This window comes from Varroa jacobsoni, unplaced genomic scaffold, assembly GCF_002532875.2.
Source record: "Varroa jacobsoni isolate VJ856 unplaced genomic scaffold, vjacob_1.0 scaffold_1374, whole genome shotgun sequence".
Taxonomy (NCBI): domain Eukaryota; kingdom Metazoa; phylum Arthropoda; class Arachnida; order Mesostigmata; family Varroidae; genus Varroa; species Varroa jacobsoni.
Genome location: NW_019214276.1, coordinates 1 through 25526, shown reverse-complemented (window position 1 = coordinate 25526; position 25526 = coordinate 1). Strand labels below are relative to the sequence as shown.

At 41.2% G+C, this 25526-nt stretch overlaps 3 protein-coding genes across 3 annotated transcripts in view; 1 reads left to right on the top strand and 2 right to left on the bottom strand.

Moving 5' to 3' along the window:
- Crag (DENN domain-containing protein Crag) overlaps window positions 1-7199 on the top strand; it is a 48800-nt gene extending 41601 nt beyond the window's left edge. The window contains exons 4-11 of the mRNA XM_022848745.2: window positions 103-383; window positions 659-1153; window positions 1410-1591; window positions 1918-2371; window positions 2595-2744; window positions 3273-3547; window positions 3766-3941; window positions 4425-7199. Coding sequence (XP_022704480.1) covers window positions 103-383; window positions 659-1153; window positions 1410-1591; window positions 1918-2371; window positions 2595-2744; window positions 3273-3547; window positions 3766-3941; window positions 4425-4564 — 2153 coding nt within the window. The 3' untranslated portion in view covers window positions 4565-7199. The remainder of the gene's footprint in view (window positions 1-102; window positions 384-658; window positions 1154-1409; window positions 1592-1917; window positions 2372-2594; window positions 2745-3272; window positions 3548-3765; window positions 3942-4424) is intronic.
- Window positions 7200-7620: 421 nt separating this feature from the next.
- On the bottom strand, window positions 7621-11798 carry Lon (lon protease homolog, mitochondrial). The gene is made up of 3 exons (XM_022848746.2): window positions 9853-11798; window positions 8699-9523; window positions 7621-8435 (listed from the first exon to the last, which is right to left on the bottom strand). The coding sequence occupies exons 1-3, from the start codon at window positions 11686-11688 to the stop codon at window positions 8241-8243; spliced, it is 2856 nt and encodes a 951-aa protein (XP_022704481.1). The 5' UTR covers window positions 11689-11798; the 3' UTR covers window positions 7621-8240.
- Window positions 11799-17254: 5456 nt separating this feature from the next.
- Window positions 17255-23380, bottom strand: Egfr (epidermal growth factor receptor; the record flags this gene model as incomplete). The annotated part of the gene is given in 4 exon segments (XM_022848744.1): window positions 17255-21634; window positions 21793-21916; window positions 22166-22946; window positions 23256-23380. Coding segments are annotated over 4 exon segments (4343 nt in total), but the record flags the coding sequence as incomplete, so codon positions are not given.
- Between the last annotated feature and the right edge of the window lie 2146 nt (window positions 23381-25526).

Below are 25526 nucleotides of genomic sequence, written 5' to 3'. Positions count from 1 at the left end.
ATAAGGATTTATTGCTAATGGTTGAAAGAAATTATTTACAATAATCATTATAATTTTAACTGTCCTGTTTTGGTTGTTTGGGGCGTTTGAGTGGGAATACAGATACCGATGGGCTAATGCTTCCCGCGAATGATCAACCCAGCAGCCCGGTCATCAAACGCACAAAACACGAAGTGAAATCTGCAATGAAACAGGCTCGCCAACAAAATGACGTTCCTGCACGGTGGGGAAGGACATTGCTCTCGGCCTGCTATGCCATTTGGTTTGTACATCTGCCTTCATACTTAGCCACGATGGATGCCGAAGAACGGCCTGCCGCAGTTCGTATGGCCTTTCAAATTTTATGCGACGCCCAACAAAGGCTTCGGCATTCTGTTGATGAGGTTCGTTAATCGTTAGTTTTAAACATCTTCTGCTAACCGCTGTATGATGAGGTGGTACTATCTCTACAATTTGCTTCTATAATCCGCACTACTAATTTTTGTTTGTTATTACTAACGTTGAAGTGATCTCATCCATTCTGTTTAGATAGCTTTACGCATGCCGCTGGCATTCGTCTGCTCTAATGTTCATATGCTACAAGTAACAAGTGCTGCATCATACCACATAACAAATCTTCGGATATTTTCACTTTTTACAGTTTTCTATTCTTTTGCAGGTATGCTACCGGGTAATTCTCTCGCAGTGCGCTATTTTCTCTCAACCGGCATTAGCTGTCAAGGTCCTTATGGAGATGAAACGACGCACCCTGATTCCCAATGCAATGACTTACGGTTACTATAACAAAGCAGTTATGGCTTCAGCATGGCCTCAATCGCGAGCCTGGCGGCGCCTTAAGAATCTTGTACAAGGGGTAGCCCAGTTCAAAACGGCGCTTCGACGATGTGGGAGTACCTCGGTGGCCGCAAGCAGTAATTCACTCGAAGGAATTACGAATATCACGAGGATATCCTCGACACTGTCATTGCCTAGAAACTATAAAGAAAGCTATCTACCATCTGCCGGTCTGCTAATGGCGAGTAGCCAGACAGCGAGCTCACGCCAGACTACGCCAACGCGTTCTACTACCAATTTGTTGCCGCGAACAAAGAGTTCTATTAATATCACTCTGGAGAAGCAGATCAAAGGAGATACCGCATTCATTAAATTTAAAGTAAGCTTATAAGTTTTTCCTGATTCTCTCGATATTTGCTGGATAAGATGATTTACTGTAGAAAAATGAGGAAATACAACGCTTATTGATATGAAATATTCGGTAAAAGCTGAGAAGTAGCCTTTCGAAGTAGATTATGCCGATACATCTGTGTATAATATGTATGATATGTAATGATCGTGATTATGTGCCAACGTTACCGATATGCCGCGTTGAGCAACATTTCTAACTGTGTTGTTCTTTTTTGGGTTTACAGACATTACCAGCGTCCATGGCGCTACTAGAGCAGCCTCGGGAATTCTTCGCGAAAACTGTCAGCCCATCATTGCAAAGAATGGGAAATTATGGTTCGGGGCTACTACAAAGCTTCCAGCTATCAACAAAAATACGACGCTTCTCCGCTGGACCGATCCGACAACCAGATGTCAACGACCTTAAGTACGAAGGAACTTATTGAAGAATCTACATTGAAATCTTAATTTAGTCAGTTTTCTTTACGAATCACCCCAAATGTAAGCTTTAATCGGACTCTGTTAACGCTTTGTCCAGCAAACAGAAATGACTGTGTAATCGTATTATGATAGAATTTGCGCGGTGTTTGTCTCGATTATCGACATTTCTTTTATGTTGTGGTTTAATTCGCCATTTGTTAAATAATTTTTTCCTGTACGACATTTCCTCTTCAAAGCCATCGCTTGAAGACATCGCCTAATCACAAATTTGATATATGTGCATTACTTTCATTTTTCATGGAAAACACATAGACGACCAAACAGTTCTCCCAGCGCCAGGCAAACTATTAGTACGGGTGGAAGTACGGTAGTGACGAGCTCAGGTCTTGACGTAATACGTTCGATGGCGTCACGACTAACATCAATGATCAATACAGACGTATACCGAATGCCGACGTCCCGCTCACTCGACCAGATGTTCAACAAGGTGCCTCCTACTGAAGTGAGTTATTCACGTAATCGTTCGTCACAGGATTTGCCCAAGCTGGCGGCCACTGGGGCTCTTGGTGCAGTGGGTAATGTCCACGTGTGGATGAGCTCATGTTGTCAGTGTGTGAACTGCAAAAGTCTCGTCTACGACGAAGAAATCATGAGTGGCTGGACAGCCGATGATTCGAATTTGAAGACGAAATGCTGGTGTAATGCCACGTTCGTGCCTCAGCTTTACGTGACCGTCAGGGACCGTCGTGGCCTCAGGCGTCCAGAGGTTGGTGGCATATTGAGGAAAAAACGAAAATCAAAAGAGTTTTTATACACGATTATTCGGTTTATTGCCTTGCTTCGCGCAATTACGTGTATACTAATTAAACCGCATATAGCAAAAGATCATCTAGTATTCTTTTATTTTGCATATCCCTCAAATAATGTTGCTCTGTATTACTATACAATATCATTGTAAAATATTGATTATCCTTTTTTGTTCTTCGCAGGATTACACATTACCCTGTAGTGACTTCACAGTGCCTTATCTGAGCCCATTAGTACTCCAAAAGGAGGTCGAGAACGTTCTCGAAGGTGGAAACGAGGTCTTCACTAGACCCAACTTTGTTGATGAACATCCAATTATTTACTGGAATTTGGTAGGTTCTTGTATAATATCATGCACTTCTTTTAAGCAGTACTAAAGGCTTCCTGTTAAATAGAATTTATGGAAGTCGTGCTTTAAGACGAAGATCGCTGGTGACTGGATGAGCCCCAAAACTCAAAAGACTTTTCCTTGAGCATTTTTGCTAAAACACTTACGTACTTTTGTGGCGAAAATATACTTAGAAGATATTAGGCGACATAAATAGAGTAAATAATCATTTTGGTCTACTGAAGGACGGACAGATGTTTCAAATTCACTTCAAGCATTCAGAGTAGCTGGCTAAGTTATTGAATAAGTAACTTAGTTAATGTACGCTATTTAAGAAAACGTTCGGATTTTTCAAGCATCTCAATGAACTGCCTCTATATTTTTTGATAAACATATAGGATACGCCACTTCCAGAACCCGCTAAAGCGATTTGCATGCGTACGATTTAGCGAAAATCAGAGCATCACGTTAACCACTTTTTGTCTCTAATGCTTGTTTTGTGCATACTTTCTCTTGGACTTAATAATTGCAGATGTGGTACTTTTCAAGGTTACGTCTACCGACACACATTCCGCAATTGTGTGTTGGCAGCGGCCTTCTGCGCAAGGGTCTTCAGAGTATTAATCAGGAAGAGTCGGGTCAGGGTGATGTACTGCCAGGAGAAGGTTGTGATCAGCGCGTTGATGTGATCGTACGGACGGTGTGGGACAATCCGAAATTGCACGAATGCATCACCCCACCCTTGTACACAGTCTACAAGCCGAGGGACTTGTATATCGACGAGAATGACCCAATGGGATTTAAAAGGTTCGCTTTCCTGACTGAGCTGTTCACTAATAGATAGCCAGCACGGATTCACTAATGACTTCACAGTTCGATATCATGGAAGTTGAAGGCGATAGGTGTGCCTGTTCTGTAAACATCAATGTGCGAAGATGTTTTGCTTTCTAATATGTACATGGAACTTTTGCATAGAGAATTATACATGAAAATTATATATATATATATATATATATATTCTACAGGGCTGGTCGTACTATTCTCGATCACATGAAATCTGGTAGTGAGACGAACGTTCGGGACGCGGTCCTCTTCCTAATACAGGAACGCCGGCGCTGGAACTTTAAACGCAATCCATCCATCTACAGAGAATTACTTTTTCTGTTAATTCTCGAATTTGGGGCAAACATTATCAACCCGGGTTAGTCTATTCATAGCTTTGAGCTATTGTATTATGTCTACAATAAATACCATTTATTTCGAAACATAGTGGAAATAGTTGATAAAGCATAATGTAACAAGTAAAGACCGATTAGACGAAACCTTTGAAGATATATGGATTTTGCAGCCTGTTTGCAACTCATATGATATGCAAATCATAGTTTTACGAAAACGTGTGAAGTCGTCTTCAAAATGAACCCGCATTTTGCATAGCACAATATTAACTAAAAGCATCAAAATTACAAGCATAAAATAACTTATATCCAACTAATCTTCCCTTTCTTGGTTAAGAGTGATAAATTATTGATGCGCGTCTAAAAGTGATAGCTGAAAATAGCCGATGCCACAGTCGTCATTGAAAAGAAGTATTCGTTTTAAAGGGGTAAACATATTTATTTGTATGTTACAGTTTACTTCTTTTGGAAAATTAATGTTGTGTTGGTTCTATTTGACCGTTTTACAGAATGGTTGGATCGGGAATATCACCGTGTTTATGATGATGTGTCTATCACACACCGAACTCAGATCTTTCAGTACGACCGGTATCCCAGTTACCACGCGAGATTTGCTCGAAGATACTTCGGCGATTTGGATTTGCTTTAAATTCGTCTATTTAGTCGTAGATACAATTTACCGCGACCGGCAGCGATTCATTACCTCAGCCCTACATCCGCCTATTTTAGATTGCTTTCGCAAAACAAAACGCCCTTACCATAAAAGGAAATCCTATTACCGCATCATTGAGTGGTCAATACGACGCCAGCATTGGATAATGTTCAGCTTGTAACCTAAAGTGCCGCAAATATGATCGATGCGTCCTGCGCAGTTACTTACGTTGAAGTTTAGTTTGCACTATGTGCTTACACTCGGACCAGTGTAAGAATATTGAGTAAAGTGCAATGCAGGGACCCAGACGAACTCCCGAAAAGCTTTGTATAGTTCGACATATAGAGATACATTTAGAAATAAACCTTCACATAAAAATACAGTAGTCCCGTGGTCTAGCGGTGGACATGCGCGTAATATGGTAATATAAAATGGAATCTTTGAAGGCACCAAAGACTTTGCCTCTAGAAATCTAGATTATTTTGCTTTTAGCAACTGACTATTTGATATGTTTTAATTTTTTCTAATTAATTGGAACCTAAGTAACTAACGGACTATTCATGCGTCATCATCTAGTAGTGTCAGTTGTGACCACAGCAATTGAACATTAAAGTTATTTATGCAGTTTGCGTCATAAAATGTATGACACTCCAGCACTTTAATGTTTCTTCTTATTCTAATCGGTATTGAAATGTCAGTTGATAATTTTCGTATATGCACGGCTATAAATTCATTAATTTGCGCACAGAAGTCGCTTCGCAGAACAGAACAACGACTTAAAAAAAGAATATATTTCACAAGTTCAATATATTTCACGGTAGGTGTTGATTTATATAGAGTTGTTTAGGCAGAGGATGGCGGGACAGGAAAAAGTCAAACAAAAAGAGCACTTGCATCGTGTGTATGTTGAGCTGCGCGAACGAGCGGGCTGTCTAGTGGAAGCAAATGTATGTTACGAGAATTAGCTATTTGTTGCTACTAAGTGTAGGGTGTTATGCTTAGTAAAATGTACCAACAACCTGACCATCGTGAGCATCGAAGAAGCGCGTGTGTTATGATGTGTCAGCTGTTGTAGTTAAGCCACAATACGTCCGTGGGGTAAAGCGTGTCGTTTACGCACGTGAAGCGAACACGAAAACAAACATTATCTTCGAAGAGAAATGAGAATAAAGATTCAGACGTTAAGGTCATATGATGCGTCCAGTTGTACTACGATGACCTGTATTGTAAACATCATAATAGAGGATGAAAGAATGAAGAATGATATTTTGTAGGGTAGCAATCACTGGCAGCACACCTGTGGGTACAGTAAAATTTGTGGGGAACGAAAACGTGAAAGGACGCCCATTTTGAGAGCTGTCATTAGCTAGCATTGGTCATTTCGACTGTATATTCGCTCTGTTTGAAGTCGTCTCGATTAGTTAGGTAGCGACTATGCAAAATAACAGGTTCAATGTTGGACTGTGGTAAAAAAAAACGAACGAAATGTAGTAAACGGTATGAAGGAATAAAAGGAGTTGGACTGTTAATAACTGATTGATTGATGAAAAACGTTCCGTTAAGAAAAATGATTGAGATCATACTTATACTGTTTATAAGATATAGCTGTCAGTAAAACAGAAAATGTAGGTTGAACAGTGGTGGTTCATGCGAATGGTTATAACAGGTTTCTTGGATGTTCTGACGACCACTCTTTGCTGCCATTCATTTAAATCATGTTGTATGTTACATACATGGAAGAATCCCTGTGAAGAACTATATTATTACTTCGTCTCAATATAATGCATCCATTGAATACTTTGGGCAATTGAAGGTGTACCTGTTGAGTTGTGGATATTTAGTATTGATGTTTGTTAAGTGACCAAGTCCAATGAAAATAAAATCTTCGACGAACGATTAAGTTCGATACAGTTTTTCGATGAGCAGTCAACCACATTTTTAGTGGAAGTTAATCTTTGTTCAGTTTGTGTTTTTGTCGTTACATCTTTTTTGTAGACATACCATGAAAGCAAATAATGGAACGGCGTCTGTCGAATTGTCAATAAAGGCAGCCAACTAGAAATTTCGTAGACAATACGATGTTCGTGAGTCGAGCAAGCGATGGAAAAACAATGCCTCTTCTAGTCGCCTGTTATTGAACAGACATACGTTTGTGATGTTTTCAAACCAGTGTTCGGGAACGGCCACTGACGCTGTTGTCGTCATTGTCAAAACGGCCGATACGCTCATTGAGAACGACGATTATCATTACAAATGATTAGTTGGTTACGATAATAAAACCTCATAAGCAGGTTTAATCATAGAAAAGCGGAAGATAATTGAAAAGGCTAACAAAGCTGAAGGAAACACGTGCAAATAAAAACGCCCAATTAGATAGTAGTTAATCTTATCATCTGTCGCATAAAGCTGGCAGATGATGGTTGGCAAATGTGGAACTGTCGTTTAAATAGCGATCGAACAGCCAAGCTGACCTCTGATGAAATATACCGCTGTACTATTTATACATAGAATGTGTATAACGTGAAACAGACATGAGGACGATATGGTTAAAGAAGCGATAAAATTATTTATTTGCTACTGCACTAGCAACAAACAACACAATTGTGTAAATAAAACTTCGTGTTGAAAAACTTATCACTGTTATCAATACCACCGCGTAATAACCAATATTAGTAATTATTATTATCTTAAGACGTAAACAATAGCGTAGATAAGTGTCCCTGTGGCGTTGAATCAGCTTTCTTTAGATCGCTCTTTTTTGAACACTAATGTTATTATATGGTTCTTTTTTTCGGCGAGTTATCAGTTTCCAATAAAGAGGTCTCGAACAATCCGATAAAGCATCCAGCCGCGAATTACAATAATGTTTATTAAATAATCAATTTTTCGGGTTTCTCAACAGGAATGACTTGAAACGTTAGTTTCTGTTAGTCTGCCAAACTGTTAGTCTGCAGTTTTGAAACTACCTTAGCAATGCCCGTTTTACGTTTCTGCTGGAGATTTGTAGGGATTAAGCAGGAGGTTACTAGCTTAGCAAACAAGAACACGACGACTAATGTTAAAATTAAACTGCTTTATTAATTAGTTTATTTATACAAATATTAGCCAACATCCGTATATGTATATTGTATATTGTTTTTCTCGATATTTTAGATCTAACACTAGTCATGAATCCTTTGTGTTCTTTGCAAGAACAACGAGCCAACAGTCCGCAAGAATTTGGAATTGAAACACGTATATACCACCATTTTACAAAACTACACATCGAAGGGCATCTAGAACTCTATTTTATGTACGTATATATTCGTAGTGTTTTTGCATGGACTCATGCGGTACAGTCCTTCGCTTCATGTTGATTAAGTGTGTCATTTGGCATACACAGCGAACAATCTATATTGAAGACTTCGCTATAGTCAACAGTAAGTAAAAAAAAAAAGAAAGCGCAATTACACTCACTTCATCGTTTCACAAAGCACTTAAAAGCACTCAGGTGTTCACCCGTAACATATTACGCGACCAAACGGAACGGATACTAACTGGGGTATGAAACGCTTGCAAGTGCAATTAAAACTTCTGAGAATACCATTAATGTCATCATCATACCTGTTCAATCATGAACTACTCGGCAGTACTTTGTACAATAAGTCAAGCTCGAAAATGCATATTAACGCAGCTAAGACTGAGCTTGTTTATTCGAGCTGTTGGGGGTTTGGTGATCCTCAAAAACGATTTTGTACACTTCATTGTAGTGGCCCACAAAATATGCTTCAATATCAGCACGCACGAAATCCGGAAGATCGCTAAAGTCCCTGCGGTTCCCCTCCGGAAGTATAACGAGGGTTACTCCACTGCGCTTCGCCGCAATGACCTTAAATAAGAATACCATACACATTATAAGATGAATTACAGTACACACACTAAACGTTCGTTTAGTTTAGTGATGTCGTATGCTGCAAAAAAACAACACCGAATTCGAGTCTAGCACACTTGTTTTCTTTATAGGTTTCATCCACAATTTCGCAAAGCCAATAACCTTGCAAAGTAGCTTTTGCAATCGAATGGTTATCAACTCTCGCCCTAACAAATGATAAGCCAGCAAATGTCCCAAAAATGTAAAATTCGAACACAAACCTTTTCACGGATTCCGCCGACAGGTAGGACCTTTCCAGTTAGTGACACTTCGCCAGTCATAGCGATCCCTTTGCACACAGAAGTGTTCTTTGCTAAGCTAAGCAGAGCAGTTGTCATCGTTATGCCGGCGCTAGGTCCGTCCTTCGGGGTCGCTCCTTCTGGCACATGTAGATGTATGTTAGCGTCCTGCAAAAATTTGTTATTTGGCTCGATCATGGCGAGAAAGTTTTTGGCAAACGAGTGCGCTATGGAAACACTCTCCTTCATAACATCACCGAGATGCCCCGTAATATGCACCGAACTCCTGCCGCTGCCGTTATTGTGGTTGCTGTTGTTGTCCTTTTCTTTCTTATCGAGTGGGTCAGTTAACGTTGTCTCTATATACATTGTGGAACCACCCATGGCTGTCCAGGCGAGTCCAGTAACGACGCCAGGTGGAGTTCCATCCTCATAAATACTTTCGTTCACGAAAATGGGCTTGCCCACAAACTCCTGAAGATTATTCAGGCTCACATCGACATGATCACTTTCCTTATTAACAATTTTAACAGCGGCTCGACGAAAGATTTTTTCGATATGTTTCTGCAGATTTCTCACACCACTTTCACGAGCATATTGCCGAATGAGGTTTTGCACTGCTTCGGTGGTAATGGATACTTTTTCTTCTAACAGGCCGGTGCTGGTTCTTGCCTGAGGAATGAGATATTTTTCAGCAATAGACACTTTTTCTTCTGGCACGTATCCGCTCACTTCAATCATCTCCATTCGGTCTCGAAGCGCGTCAGGTATAGAATCGACAACGTTAGCTGTACAGATAAACAACACCTAAAATTGAAAGAAAAACGTCTTTTTGTTGTACTACACAAAGTGGAATATACCAACTTCACAGGTGAGTCTATTGTTTGTTCACATCTATCTTGCATTTGCCTGAAGTTGTGTATAGTAGTGTAAACCTTCAATACAAAGGAAGAACATTATAACAATTAAAGGAATATATCGAATAATGTTTGCTCGTTGAATGAATACTTTAAGCTTGGCGTTATGTAAAGGTGGCCTGAGGGATCTTGTTTTACAGTAAATAGGTCGGAAAATTTGAACTAGAATTTCAAATGGGGGAAACCCTAGAACAATTGTCTCAAATTTGTCAAGCTTACTTTTGAGAGATCGATGTTGATGTCAAGATAGTGGTCAAGAAAATTTGCGTTCTGTTCAGGATCGAGCACCTCGAGCAAAGCGGAACTCGGATCCCCTTGGTGGCCACGTCCGATTTTGTCAACTTCGTCGATTAATACGAGAGGGTTTTCTGTTTGGGTCTTCTTAAGGCACTGAACAAGTTTACCAGGCATTGCCCCGACGTAGGTGCGCCGGTGACCTTTTATTTCCGCTACGTCAACCATGCCACCAACAGAAAATCGGAAATATTCACGATTCAGTGCTTTAGCGATAGATCGAGCAATGCTAGTCTTTCCAACACCCGGGGGACCATAAAAGCACAGTATTTTTCCTTGAGTGCTACCTTTTAGCTGACTCACAGCTATAAATTCCAGTATCCGCTTTTTCACATCGTCCATACCATAATGATCTTCTTCAAGTGCTTGCTCTGCGCGTTTAATATCAAGGTTTTCTTCAGAGAATTTTCCCCAAGGTAGTGAAATCAGCCACTGCAGATAGTTTCGAGTGACACTGAACTCACTCGAATGATTATCGAGAAAAGAGAGTTTGCTAAGTTCTTCCTCCATGACCTTTGTCACCTGTTCGGGCATCTTAAGCTCCTTCATTTTTTGGCGACATTTCTCTTCGATCGCGTCCTTATCTTCTTTTTCAAGACCAAGTTCTTTCTTAATCACTTTAAGCTGCTCCTGCAACATATATTTGCGGTGCTGCTGCTTTACCTTATCTTCAACCTCGCGTCCAATCTTCTGTTGAAGTTTCGTTAGTTCAAACTCTTTTTTTAGCAGTGATAGAGCTAGATATAATCTTTTAGGAATACTCTGTTCCTCAAGTATGCTCTGTAGATCCGACGACTCGCCGGCAGTTAAAGCTGCACTAAGATCTGACAAATACACGGGATTATCCACTACTTGATGACCCGAATGGATCACTTGTTTAATCGACTCACGGTATAATGGGTTCATAGCAATAATATCACGAATCGTCTTAATGATCTCCTGCGTGACAGCTTTCACCTCTTCAGTTGTCTCAAATGGCTCATTAATGACATTCTCTACTTCGACCATAAGTACTTTGCCGGCTTTCACATCTGGAGCTATGTCTACAGCATCATTAACCATGGGCGGTTCCGTTGACGTAATCTTAGTACCCGTTGCGGTATTTTGTTTTGGGATTTCAGCTAGCCGGCCATTTCCATTCCGCCGATTTCTTCTTCTGCCATTAATTCTTCGCGGTCCAGTGAGCTCATTTTCTACGATACTATCCTCGCCTAACACCTTATTTGCCCTGATCCTACGGTGTCCCATCACTATTAGCCGAAGTCGATTACCAATGTCCTGCACCTCGTGTATTTGTACAAACGTGCCAACATTGTAAATCTGATCAAGAGTGGCCACGGTATCCCCCTCGTGATTGTCGTCCTTCTTCATAAACACACCAGCATACGGCTGGTTTAGTCGAACTTTTTGTTTGATAAGCTGTATTAGCGCGGGGTCAGAAATCTCAATCATTTTAATAAAACGCGGAAAGACCGGATTGCGGTTCACCGCCAAAACGGGCACTTTTGGCCAATAATCAGGCACGGTAACGGGAGATATAGCATCGCTTGCCGGATCTGCGCCTGCGTCACCCGCATCATCAGGATTGTGGTTTAAACTGGAAAACGTTCGAACGTTTGCACCCAGTCGAAAGTTACTGACAGAACCGATCGCGCGGCATTGGAGAGCCACCCGCGTGTAACTGTTTCGAAGTTGGGAAATTCTAATAGACGTTCGCATAAGCGCACTCACCCCACAAGATGCTCGCGCTAAACGAAACATCTTTTTCAATTTTTGACGCTAAAAACAGTACCTGCAACCCTATTTCACTAGAATATTTTGTCTCGCGAGTCGTTCCACGATATCTCCTCCGCACACCGCGCATTGTTTACGGCGAGTAGTGCTTCAACGCAGCCGTGGCACTCAAACAACAAAGACTATATTCAAAAATTGGCGGGAAAACAGAATGTTGGATCCCATAACCAAGAGACACCTTTCGTTGGAGAAATAAGGGAAATATTTCCGGTTTGGTTCTGTCGAATGTGTTCACTTTTAGCTTGACCTAATGTAGGTTTACTAGGAAATGTTCAATATTTACTTGGCATGGCGCAATTTTTGAAACGACTAGTTTTGTCTCTTGATACCATCTGTAATACTTAGCTATGCAGTAATTTTCTCCAAACACCAGTCATTATCATGGTATTATCATTATTTTAAACCCTTCTAGACATTCTATTCGTGATCTTTTTCGAAAGGGTTGGCAAGACAGACTAATAAAACCGATCCGATCATCAATAAAATGAACATTAAGAGTCAAATTTCTTCTGGATGTATACGAAACCACAAACATCCTCATGCGCGCAGCCTGCTGTCAAGATGATGAAATCATATAGGTCACGATATGGAAACTCTCGCCAAAGACACTATCGTAAATGAACTAGTGAACTGCACAGACTGTAACTGCGCCGAACGGCAACCGGAAGATTAGGATGAAAGAGACTACCAAATCTAATGCATCGTACAGATAATTGTTTGTTTAAAGAATACGTACGGAAGTCGCGTGGCAACCAGCTCGGGCGTGTGTACCTCAGGTGTTTCACGGCAATGTTGAAAGAAATTCCAAAGTCGGAAATTCTGAAGCATTTGGGGCAAAAGTTGGCCAAGAACAGTGTTTAACGTTTTCATTGACAATTATTGAATATTTCGAGGATTCTAGATCTCTGAAGTTCTATTTACTGGCGTAGCGCCTATGACACGTGTCATAAGCTCTCTTGAAATGCATCCTTATGTTAAACTTCCAATTAATATAGGAACAAGTATGTTGGCTAACCAAAGATATTTGGTTTATTTTTCGAAGTAATTGATAGCTACGTGCTGGGTAGCTCATTCATAATGAGAGATTTTCAGCAAGCTAACCTCAATCTGCTGCAGGGGGTGACTTGTTGAATAGAGAATAACCCGCTATGTTTCTATAAAAATGGATATGAACGAATATGGTCATAAGCGTCAGGAGCACATTTGCTCAGGCTATTTGTGCACGTGAACATCGCAACGAACTGCTACGGGTGTAGATACGCAATAAACATTCACTAAACATTATGTGTTAAAACGTCTACTTTGGGCAATCATCTTAATTACGTTACCTAATCACAATGACTTAAATGTGCTTGTTAGAATACATCAATATAATAGGTAAAAAGAAGCACATAATTTTTCTCATATAAGTTGTAGTTACTCAGAGAGAAGCTTGCAGCATGTAAATATGAAAGTTCGTCTTGTGGCGTTCGTTCGTGTTGCGTGTACCGACGACCCTTATAAGGGCTGCTTGAGCCGGTTGGAAGAGATTGATAACTCTGCCTTTGACTAGAATTCGACTATGGACTACAACGCGGGTCCAGTTGGCGTCGTCGAGGGACACTTCTATTACCTAAGAGTACTCTAGGCGATCGTCGTCGAAGAGGTGCCTAAACGGATATCCCCAATGGGTCTGAGATTGGGTGAAAGGCACACGTAGACTTCATCGAGGGGTCGAAGTCCCGAAGTAGAAAATCAGCTTCTCTGCCAGAAACGATAGTTGCTCCCAACAATGCTTTGATCACGTTGATGTTTAGATCGGCTTGATCAGGGAATGGTGGGAAATGATATATACAAGTGGCCTGTTTAATTTTTACCGTTAAAGTATCGATGATTAATGAACACTCAAAAAGCTTTGAGGGAAGAACTTCATCTTGGAGAAGGGCTGCTGAGATAGCGGCAAGATGAATCTGAGAAGTAAAAAAGAGCGTACGGTTGAAGTTTATGACATTTATTTGGTTTAGAAATCTTGATTGAACTTAACTTTACAAATTTCAACTGATTATTCACATCAGATGTTTTATTTGTCTTTATTTGGCCACTATATTCCACTCTAGGCTAGCAAAGTCACAGTGTATATACCAATATAGCGTGTAATATATTATAATAGATCAAATTGGATCGCGATATATTGCTATTGATTCAGGCAGTGTTACTTTACCCAATTTATTGGAGTTTCAATAAAAATATCACTATTTCCTATAAAATGCTTTGGAGTTCTCTGAAATTGTTTGATTTTATTAGAACCACATAATTTCACCGTCCTTTAATTAAACCCTTCTACTATGCTGACGGATGCTACTTAAGAAAGATCTACATTTATATTACATATCGTTTATCGCAGAGTAGTGCGTAAAATATTTTATTTCTGCAACGAATACCGTTACTGTATTGCAGGCATACGCACGACTCTCCTTTGAATGACGATGCCCGAGGCCCTGAGAGTGCCGCTAAAGGCCATCTGCTCCAGTCTAGTCATGTTATTTTCGTTGGGTATAAAATTGCAGTTCCGAATTGTACAGGGCTACTTGGATATATAGTGCTTTGAAAACCAGCCCCCAGCTCATTGTTCACACGTGTCGAAAATGCAGAATCTCTTATCCAGCAAGTAGTATCGACTTGACTAGACGAAATTTTACGACTATAACCTTTTTTATTATAGTGAAAAATAAATACACTAGGTTTCTCGTATTGAACAACGCACGTTTTGTTAGATAGAGTAGAACGACACGTCAACAGAAATTCTCTATATTTTTTGCGTGAAATAAAGGTTTAAGTTTATAATTGTGTGGGTTTACAAAACATAAAGGTTGCTGCTAGCAGTAAATGCATAATATTTAATGGTTATATTCAGTCCAATTTGTGAGCTATGGTTACATCAGCAATACAGGTGTTTACAGCGATTTGGTGGTCTATATAAAGCATGTTATGACAGCTAGTTGTTAGCCGCTGATCTTCCTGGAATGGATTTTATGGAAACGGCCATCCGGGTAAGGTGAAGTAAAAACAGCTTACCTTATTTCTTCGCAGCCGGACATACCTTATTTAGAAGCTCCTTAGACTTGCCCTCCCATCGTCTGAAATCATTTTGATGCCAGCACCAGACAGCTCGAAAGACGCGGATTTCTTCATCTCTCCACGGTCAGCATAACAATTCCGCCAAAGCCCCTGGGGTTATGTCTTTAATGCTTTCGCATTCAAGAGCGGCAGGCATTTCGTCTTCGAGGTAGCGCAAAATGTGAGCCTGTATCGAATTATTGGTAAGGACAAATGCACTTAATAAAACGCTGGTAAAATTTTCACCGACAAGCCTATAATAATTATGGAAGATTAAATTGACGTAATTAGGTTGTAGGTAGATCATTTGGTACACAGTCACAATGTCTTCTCTTTAATTGTAGTAATCACCAAACTCATAAACTTACGTAGGCCTTAATGACGGTTATATGCGCAATTGTAAGTAAGACTGGCGTAAGTATAATTACAAAACCAGTTCCGTTTCAACTATAAGAAATTCTCACGTAACGAATGTATTGGATAACCGTATCAAACGAAAAACAAATTCGCAGTGTCCGTGTTGAAGACCAAACAGATATAGTCATATTATTAACTGGGAACTGGGAAGCGAAGGTGCCTGAACACAATTGGGGACCGATCTTCTCTCAATAGGAGTATCTTATCAGGGGTATATAGCAATTTTGTACCCGACTGGTAGCAGTTTTGTAAGCGAAACCTGTAAATGGGTTTGCGCTCAGTAAGACCATAGTTATTATGTTCCGCTTTTATTAAACATAACCTGCAACGTTTTTCTACCACCTGTATCCGATAGATACCGTGACCTCAAACAAAACAGTTTGTTTATAAAAAAATTATAACAAAATCATCCGTAGTTCTACTATAGATTTTTTCATAAGTTTAAGTTCGTGTTCGAGACGTAATTTGACAAACAAAACGATGATAGCGAACAGGAAATTAATTGCTTGTTCATGGTAATACGCGTAGCGTCGGGTACTCGCTCACCTTGTAGGTCATATTAATAGCAGCAAAAGCCTTATCGTACGCTTGCAGTGCCTGAAAGACGTCGTGAAATGTCGATGGTGTTTCGGGAGATCTGTCTAAAGCTAACTTGGGTTCACACGGAACTTCTTCAATTTCCGAGATGCGTCCAGCTAATGCGTACTGTCCCAATATGAGGCCTATAAACAGGGGTCGGTTCGACACATTCATAGTTTACAGTGAAATTGCTAATATTGCTAGTACTCTTCCTATCGGCCTCGGTTTTGTCGAAACAGCGCTCTCCCTCGAGCTGGATGTGGTGAATTCACAGTGCCCAGCGATAGACCGGCCGTATTTTATCTCTCGGGAGACGACTACTACACTCAGACCCCTGCTCAGCGTCCTCCGGATTGTATCTCAATTGTTAATTAGTTGGAGTTGGCCTTCAGAGCTCCTCATAGTTTAGACAAAACCTGCAATTTTGGTAATACTGTCTTATTGAAATTTATGGATATCTCACCGATGTATGTAAAATAAAGATGAAGTGCAAACTAACAGGATTTAAGTAACGAACATGCTCGCAGAGAATATAGAGAATGCGTGGTCGGCGGAAACTTATTCCAAAATGGAGTACGAGGTCGTCGTCGGCAGGTATAATGATGATTTATTGATGTTCGGACATTTAAGGTCAGGTGCTGGGTTTCTGACAGATGTTTATGTACCGAGCACTGGCATCAAAAAGAAACACAGAGACGGCTGGCTTTTCGTTTTGTACGGACATTTATTAGGTTCTCGCCAACGAATGGTACTATATGAATAAGCCAAAAACCGTAAATTTAGTATCTATGTTATGGAAGATATGTGTTCCACTTGAGTAAATAAGTTGTGACATAGATTTTTTCTATTATGGCGGTTATAAGCTCGCTTCAAAACACCGGACAAATAATGTCTATTGAAAGTTCGAACACAAAACTGTACATTGCCTATTCGAAGCACTAAATCTAACCCGGTCCTATCCTGAAGCCAGTTTGGAGAATTTTATTATCAAATCTTTATCAAGGGGTTCTAAACATTTGAAGTTTAATTTCTTTTAGTTACCAATATAATATTTTTCTGAAGATTTAAAATTTTCAGATAAACAAATTAGGAAACGCAAGATCTAAAAGATTTGTCTGATCCATCCCCTCATTATTATCAGCCGAACCCACTTATTACATGCAATATTATTGCATAACCATAAAGAAGATCAGATCTTTCATTTAGAAAGGAAGACGGATATAGTAAATGGTATCGTTTGTATGAATTGGGAGAAATTAAATGTTTTTTTTTTTAAAAAGCAAACGAATATGATAATCATACTAACGATATCATTTTGATTACTTTACTTACCATTATAATTCCACTTACTATTTGAGTTAAATCACTATCATCTAATGCCAAATTGACGTATTTGGACGCTACATTTAACGAGCGTATTTCACAAAACAAAAACCAGACGTATATTTGACATTATATCGTCTTTATTGTTTTTTTTTTTATGTCTTTCCCGTTGTTTGATGGGATACATCTAGCTATGTACATACGTTTCCCCTACTAATAGCATGTTCCTTTATTGTCTTCCAACTATTTTCTAGAAACAGTTTGTATTTTTACTTTTAGTTGACCGCCTCATTTCTAGCATGCGGTACAGTGTATTTATACAGGATGTTATCACCATCATGCGGTATATAGTGCTTTCATCTGTTATGTACATGACCCGCCAAATTACAGCATGATCGGCTAGCGGTAAGTTCCCTGCATCTAATGTATTCGAGACGAGTTCCTGTCAGATGTTGTAAGATCCTTTTTTCTTTTACCGGTGTGTCCGATCGACGCTGCATTGTCGGTTTAGCATTGAAGAAAATATAACTAAAAAGATTTTACAGGTACTTTTTAACGTGATTAGGTCAAATAGTTCTCCGGAACTACTGCCATAACGTAAGTAAACATAATTCTTAATATTAACATTTAACTGAGATTTTCAAGGGTTCTAGTCGATTCATAGACCCTTAAGTAACGCATAAGTCAGTCTATGAGTCTATAATTCAGCTTAGTCCATTAAAACAGGTATAGTCCTAATACTTAACCGATAACTAGGTATTATCGATGTTCCCTCAACGTATTTGTGGCACTCGCGCTCTTTTTCTCAGCTAAAGTACTAACCATTTTTACGACTACTGTTATCAGTAGAATTAAATAGAAATCCAACAAAAAGCTAACTTCCGCCTGTTCACCCGACGGATCTCTATCTCTTATCGTCTTTCGTTCACTCGATATTTATGTACAAGTCAATAGGCATTTTAATATGTTAACCTAATCTGCAAAAAGAACTGTATAATTTTTGTCAGCTCTATGTATAATATGTACGAATTGGCATATATCTCTTCCTTCGCCTTCTCCTACGTTACATTTGTTTCCATTTTTTTGTCGTTGTGATTTCGTGCATGCGCGCACACATACAAGAACGACAATTCATTTCAGCTAGTATCAACAACCTGAATGTGTTCGAGAAACAGGGCCAACGAGTCAAACTGTCGTCTCGCTATTAGTGCTATCGGTTCTTCGCGAATGGCGTTCGGGCCTCATCAAGTCGTTATAGTACTCGCGAGCAGCTTCCGCTGAAATCTCATCTTCGGATTTTCGTCGAGCAGGTTTAACGGGCGCGTGCAAAGGTGAAGGTAGACTGCTCACTTGGTTTTGGTCGGGGTGCGCAAATCGGCTTGATGGTACCATTAACACACTGCTTCCATTCTGGTAAGGCCTTCGGAGTGGTTTAAGATTGCCTATAGCAGCTTCGTTATAAGAGGGCATGCCAACCATACTGCTCATTGCCCCCACACCGTTCAGGGGCATTCCTGTCATAATGCTGTGGGCCGGTGGTAAGCCAGCTGAATGAGGCGGTACCGGTGTGCCTCCATTAGCCATCATGTGGTATTCCATATTGTCAACAGCCCGATGAGGTCCTGCTGGCCCACTGATCAGGTCCATGTAGTGGCCTGACGATAGCCTTGGATGCTGCATATGCGTGCTGACTGGCATCAGGTAGTCACATTCATCCACTGGCAGTTTCGTCATATACATTGACTGTGAACGTTTAGAGTGGCCGGTAGCTGGATGAAAAGCGTCATCGTCTCCTTCCTGCAGTGAAAATCTGTTCGACTGCAATGAAGACGATTGGCTGTTCTCGCGGCTGCGACCATGCAGATGGTTATTGCTATGATTGATCGCATTGTGATTAACTGGCGGGAAGACAAATACATCGCTGCCTTGACGGTAGCCGCGACCAGCGATAGGCGCATCGCCCTCGAATCCTCGGTCGTCCATAAACTTCTTGATGGGTGTTGGCGGTGGCTCACTGGTCGAACTGTTTGTGCCAGACCCGATCACGCCGCCGACGGCGCCACCCTGTAATTCTGCCTTAGGTTGAAGATACTCTTCTGCGTCCATGATTACCCCAGGCCCGCCATCGATTGGCATTGAAAGGTTCTTGATAAGTTCTTTTTCGTCCTGCGCAGTGTAGCTGGGCAAACGCATAAGCTTATCGCCAGGTACGACCAGGTATCGCCCGGGGTCGCGCGCCATCTTGGCAAACTCGTCGGCCAACTCTTGAAACGTGGGTCGACTTTCGGCATGGAGCATCCAGCATTTGATCATAATCATATATACGTCAATAGTGCAGATCGCCGGTTGTGGGAGACGCTCTCCTTTCTCTAGTAAATCAGGGACGTCTCTAGCTGCCTGGTGCTCGTAAGGTCGCTGTCCGTACGTGAGTAATTCCCAAACTGTCACTCCGAAAGCCCAGACATCCGATTTGGCCGTGAAAATGCGATGTTGAATACATTCGAGTGCTAGCCATTTGATTGGCATTTTTCCACCAGCAGCCTTGTACTCATCTTCATTAGTATCAAGCAGCTTCGCCAGACCGAAGTCAGTAATCTTGATACAACCGGGTGTATGAAGTAGAACGTTTCTGAGTGCGAGATCCCGATGCACCATTCTCTTTTCTTCGAGGTAGGCCATTCCACGTGCAATCTGCGTACACCAGTTTAGAAGCGGTTTCGAGCCGATTTTGTCTTTGTTATTTCGTACGTAGTCGAGAAGACATCCGAGCGGCATGAGTTGCGTAACAAGCATTAATTGCTGTGTCATACAAACGGCGATGAGCTTGAGCACATTTGGATGGTCTACGGTGGCCATAATAAACGCTTCCTCCAAGATGTCTTTCTCTTTGTCGGAATTTTGTTGTGTGCCTTCACGAAGAACTTTGATAGCTACAGGAATCTTGACGTTGCCCTCGGGGACCCATACGCCTTTATATACAGTTCCAAATGCACCGTAGCCGAGAATACCGCCCTTGCGAAGGTCGGCCTCCTTGACCACAACCAACTGGGCAAGGTTAGGCTTAACGTTCGAGGGTCGAATTGGCTCATCTTCGATGGTGGTCATTCGTAGCGCCATTTTGTTGCTGGTGTCTCGATGCTTATAACTCTGATAATGCTTGCATCCGACAGCAACGCATGCCAGTAATCCGACAAAGCCTATCACGGATAGAATGATCAGGGTCATGGTGAAATTATCGTCTTCAGCGCTTCCGGCGTAATTTAAATTTTTTTTAGGATCCTCATCAGAGCATGATGGCTCGTTGGCTAGATCGTAAACCTTGAACGGTTTTTCTGTAGGACAATTCGAAGTGCAGTTGAACGTCGTCTGGTTAACGTTCGTATAAATTCGAAAGTTTCTGCAGTTAGTGCACTGACTCGGCCATGGTCCAGAGCAACCACGGCACTCGGTGTGACATGGTTCACACCGACGATTTTGTTCATCCGAGTAGTGATCCCGAGGGCAGTGGTCCTCGCATTGTTCGCCATTACTGTAGTGCAGGCATTCGCAGACAGCAACATGTATGCCATATGAAGTACAGTTCTTGCATCGTGCGTGGCATTTTCGGCAGACCTGTTTACCGGTGAGCGATTTCAGCACACCTTCTTCCTGTGGGTGTACATATTCGTTGTAATAGCCCTCGGGGCAGGCCTCGTCGACTTTGAGACACTGCTCCAGCACGTTCGGGTTGTTCGGGCTGACAATCGCTTTTTCGCACGAATTGCACGCCCGAGACCCAATCGTATTGTCTGGGCCAGTGCAACCATCGATGCAGTTCTCGTGGCAAGGCAGACATTCATCGTCTTGTTGATATTTTGTCTTTGGACATTTGCTAACGCAGTAAGGTCCGTCACGAACGTTCATGCACTTTGTGCACCGGTCCGGCCCGGGTCCAGTGCATGAACCATCACACTCTGCGTGACACCGCTTGCAGAGACTATTCCCAGCGTCGTAAATACCCTGACTAGGATCACAGCGGTCAACGCACGTATCCTCAAGGCGGTACGACCGGCAGCTGAGGCATTCTGATGGCTCGGGGCCCCAGCACCCACTTGTCGAGCACTGTGAATGGCATACCAATCCTTTCTGCATGCATGTGGTTGAATTTGCGTTACCTTGAAGCAGTTTCGTCCCCGTGGTGGATTTCATCACCTGCTTCCAATCCGTTGTGTCAACAAAACAAAGGTCTTTATTCTCTAGGATGGCGACACCGCCCGATTGGATACGCTTCAAACTTCGTAAGTTGAGCGATCTCAATGAACTTTTGACGATATACAATGCCGAAAAGTATTCGGTCAAATCGCGTCCTCCAATGACCTCCAAATTTCTGAAATAGTGCAGCGAGGTAAAGTTTTCATGCGTCGCTTGAATGTTAATGAAGCCGGTGATCTCCTTCAGGGTACTGAACACCTCGAGCACGGAAGGATCCATTTCCTGATAGCGAGGTCCAAAAGTGAAACTGTAAAAGAGAACCACGTTCTTTAGTTTTAGGCAATAGAAGTTAATTATAGAGGAAAACAAATTAAAGTTTTGTACACATAACCATGGAATAATACCATTTCTTTAGAATCTCAGTGGGTAATCGTGTCACCTAATCCATGCTAATACTATACTTACTTGGGATAGACTTCCTGGAATCCGGCAAACGTCTGGTCAAGGATCGTTATGGAACCCTCGATGATAGTGCAGTCCTTGAAGTCATTGATATTCCCGGAGGTTACGATCTGAGTGCCGCGACAATCTAAATAATTCATCAGATACAATTCGTTACTTTGCTGTAAAAATGGGAGTGATCGATGGCTTAATGGAGTTTCGGCAACAATCGCAGATACGCTGTCACAATGGCGTCGCATATATTTCAATGACTTGTAGATGATAACAGTCGGTCTTGTTTTAAGCTTTTGGTGAAAATACTCATAAAAAGTTACAGTAACTTGTTATTGTGATAATTCAACTATCACCGTCCAGTTTACTGCAAGTTAATACTTACTTTTTGGACAAGGACCATCACAAGCAACGCATTCTCGATTGTGAGCTTTCTTGCCTGGTGGACAATTACGGACACATGCGCCAAGATCCTTGAGAAGGTGTTCAGGACAATCTTTGACGCAAGTCGCTCCGTAGGCATATTTACCCTCGGGATTTGTCTCCCATGAGTACGTAATAGGATTATAGCGATTCATGGGCGGACATTCTTGCTTGCATACTCCGTCGTCGTAAAAGTTTTGACAAGCAAGACAGTCGGATTGCTTAGGGCCGACACATCCGCCTGCGCAGAAAAGGTGGCAGCACTCACGCGGATTAGGACCGAAGCACCGGCCTTGATGACATTGTGGAGAGCAATTTATTTTAGAGAACTTTTGACAGTTATGGGCACCTTCACCCCAACATCCGCCTTTGCACGTAGGGTCACAAGCAGGACATTCACGTTCAGGATGGGTGAAGTTATACTGGTGGACCATTTTAAATTGGGGCCCCGATAAGATTTCCTCCCAGTCGATATCTTTCATATGACACAAATTATAATTGTTAAAGAAGCCAACCGATCCTCGAAGGATGTCGCGAAGTGCTGGCATCTCTAGGTTTTCCATCTTTGATAGAGTCACAATTAGGGCATACTGTTCGTCACCAAGGTTGAGTTTAAACAAAGATCGACCACGGATAATCATAAGTGACGGCAATACAATCTTTTGTACATCGACATGCGATATCAAGACGTAGCCGGTAACCTCTCGGATGTCGCGCAGGAAATCCAGGTCATACGAAGAGTTCTACAACACAAACAGATAGAGACAGAAAAACTAAGTAAGTAATTAGATTAGATATGGGAGTTAATGTTCGTACTTGTGAGAACCACGGATGTCCTGTGAGCACTATGCGCCGCAGTGGAAATTCGATCGGCTTTTAGCATTACGATGTTTCGTTTGCTCGGGTTGCTACCCAAGGTGGTCTAATATATGCTCATAAATCCTAAACATTGGAAAACTTCCGTATACTTAAATCTTAATAAACAAATATATAAGTAAAATAATTTAAATACATATTATTAGAAACTCTTTCATAGACAGGAATGAAGTTACCTGAAGCCACGTAAGCTCCAAATTGCCGTCAACGTAAGTGCAATTGGTATATCGATCGCGCAGATTTTGGTAATGATGCTCCCGGTTCGACGGAACCGACATCCTTCCTGAAGTTCCGATGCATACTAAAAAGTAAAAGTGTCAACAAAAGCGCAGAGTGAATTCACGAGCCAGATAGGAGCAATGCCAAAGTGTTGTTCTGTGATCTACTTAGAATACAAATTAATTGGTTCTTTAAGAAATAAGTGACAACGAATAGATCAAACACCAACGAAACTCCATTTGTTATGATACCAAAACACGAACGAGTAAACTCTTTTATAGCGTTTGTTAGCGATAACACCTAGTGTGTATGAATGACATCAGAATAAAATAGGACGCTCATATATATATATATATATCTGTTAAAGGCACCCATCGTTCTGTCCTGTGCTTTCTTTCTGGCTGATCAAGTTCGGTGACTACTGACAGAAGCCGATCGATTTTTTGCAACAACTGCTCGTGATTTATATGCCGTCCAATTTCTCCATTTTAACCCACAAAAAATGAATTCAAGGTATCTACAACGAAATCAATGGGATAACACATTAACGGATCATCGGACGACTAGATAAGACCTATATAGATAACTATTCTTTGATTGACAGTACAGAACAACGACAGTCAGTCAACCGGAAAGTATCGAGCGCATCGAATTATTTCTATTTACAATGGCTCTTCACTAGGACTATAAATTTCTGTTTTCTTTCCTCTCACTGCGGTTATTGATTTTAATCTGGAAGCAAAAGCGAGAATAATGAAGCGATAAAAACGGCAAACGAGAGCGGCTAAACAAATAATGGACGAGACAGTTAAAGACTACCGAACAAACACTTAAATATCACTTAAATTTATATAACTTCGATTTATGATTGTATGAATATTCTTTATTATTCATAAAAAAAAAAGGACGAATTTGCCGATGATAGACTGTTAATAGTGAGCTTCGAAATATGAGTGTGTCTGATTAGGCTGAATCTTAAACATCGACCATAACCGATGCTCGCATGGATCACTGGCTGATGAGCGCGGCTTTAAATTAGGAACGACCTCAAAACATAAATTAAACAGCGTCAAACTAGAAAAGTATCCCCATAAGTGCAAAATATATTCTTTATTCTATTAGGGCCAGTAGGTATCAGAAGGACACACTACGGTCCTAGCGAGAAAACTAGACGCAGAATAGAGGAAGAGCACAGGAAAACGGAGTGGTAAACAGTACTGTTGGGTCTAGTAAACATTTTAGCGGTATATTTGGTTTGAGATAGACATCGAGATTTCAGGGGAGAAACGGCGGTGCTGTGATAGGTCCGTCATCGTCGGACACCTTTAAGCCTAAGTGCGGCTACCTTAAAAAGCCTATATTCGATGTTAGATCCGCTCTCGTCATCATTGACCGTTGACGATACAATTACACTATCTAGCTAAGGCTTTTTGATCACACACACGGATAACTAATCATTGCGATCCTTAGGCCAACTCGTCCTTCCTGATAATGTCTCGGCGATAAAGCAGCAAAAAAAGCCTCTCTTCTATTTTAAATAGTTGTTGAACTTATTGAACAAACTGCGCGAGGCAATAACCTAAGTGCCCCACCACTTTTTAAGAGGTATATCACCCATCTACTTCGCATTAGATTTAATCGTATCCAAATATCTACTTGCCGGCAAGCGAGTTATGGGTTCACTAGGAAACACTTTCGACACCCTCGGTACACGGACGGACTAACGAATCGACCGACTCACTTGTCAATTATCGGTATTATTGAACAGGCAAAATGGCCAGGTATCGTTTGCAAGAAGGGATGTACGTAAATAACCAGTGTAAACATCTACCGTTGCGATTTGACCAAAATTGTTTCTCTGTATAACTACCGCCATACCTAGGACCCACCTATTCCTTTCGTATAGACCGTAAGAAGCTATACATTGCGAAATCTATATATATATGTTCATTTACCTATCTAGCTAGGTTTCGGTTAGGCTAGGCTGAAAACACGGCATCTCATCATAAACAAGGCGTGTGTGCTTGTGATCTCCAGCGACATTTTCATGTCACTTAGTATGTTTGAGCATTGCCGCTACCAATGGGTATGATTTTAGCATGAACGTTCGTAGTACCGCCGACATGTAACTGGCAGACGAAATCACGCCAAAATATGCCGCTAAAAATCAGGTCGTTTGTGTCATTGTGGTTACCGACTGACAATTCTGGTTTAATACACATTTGTCT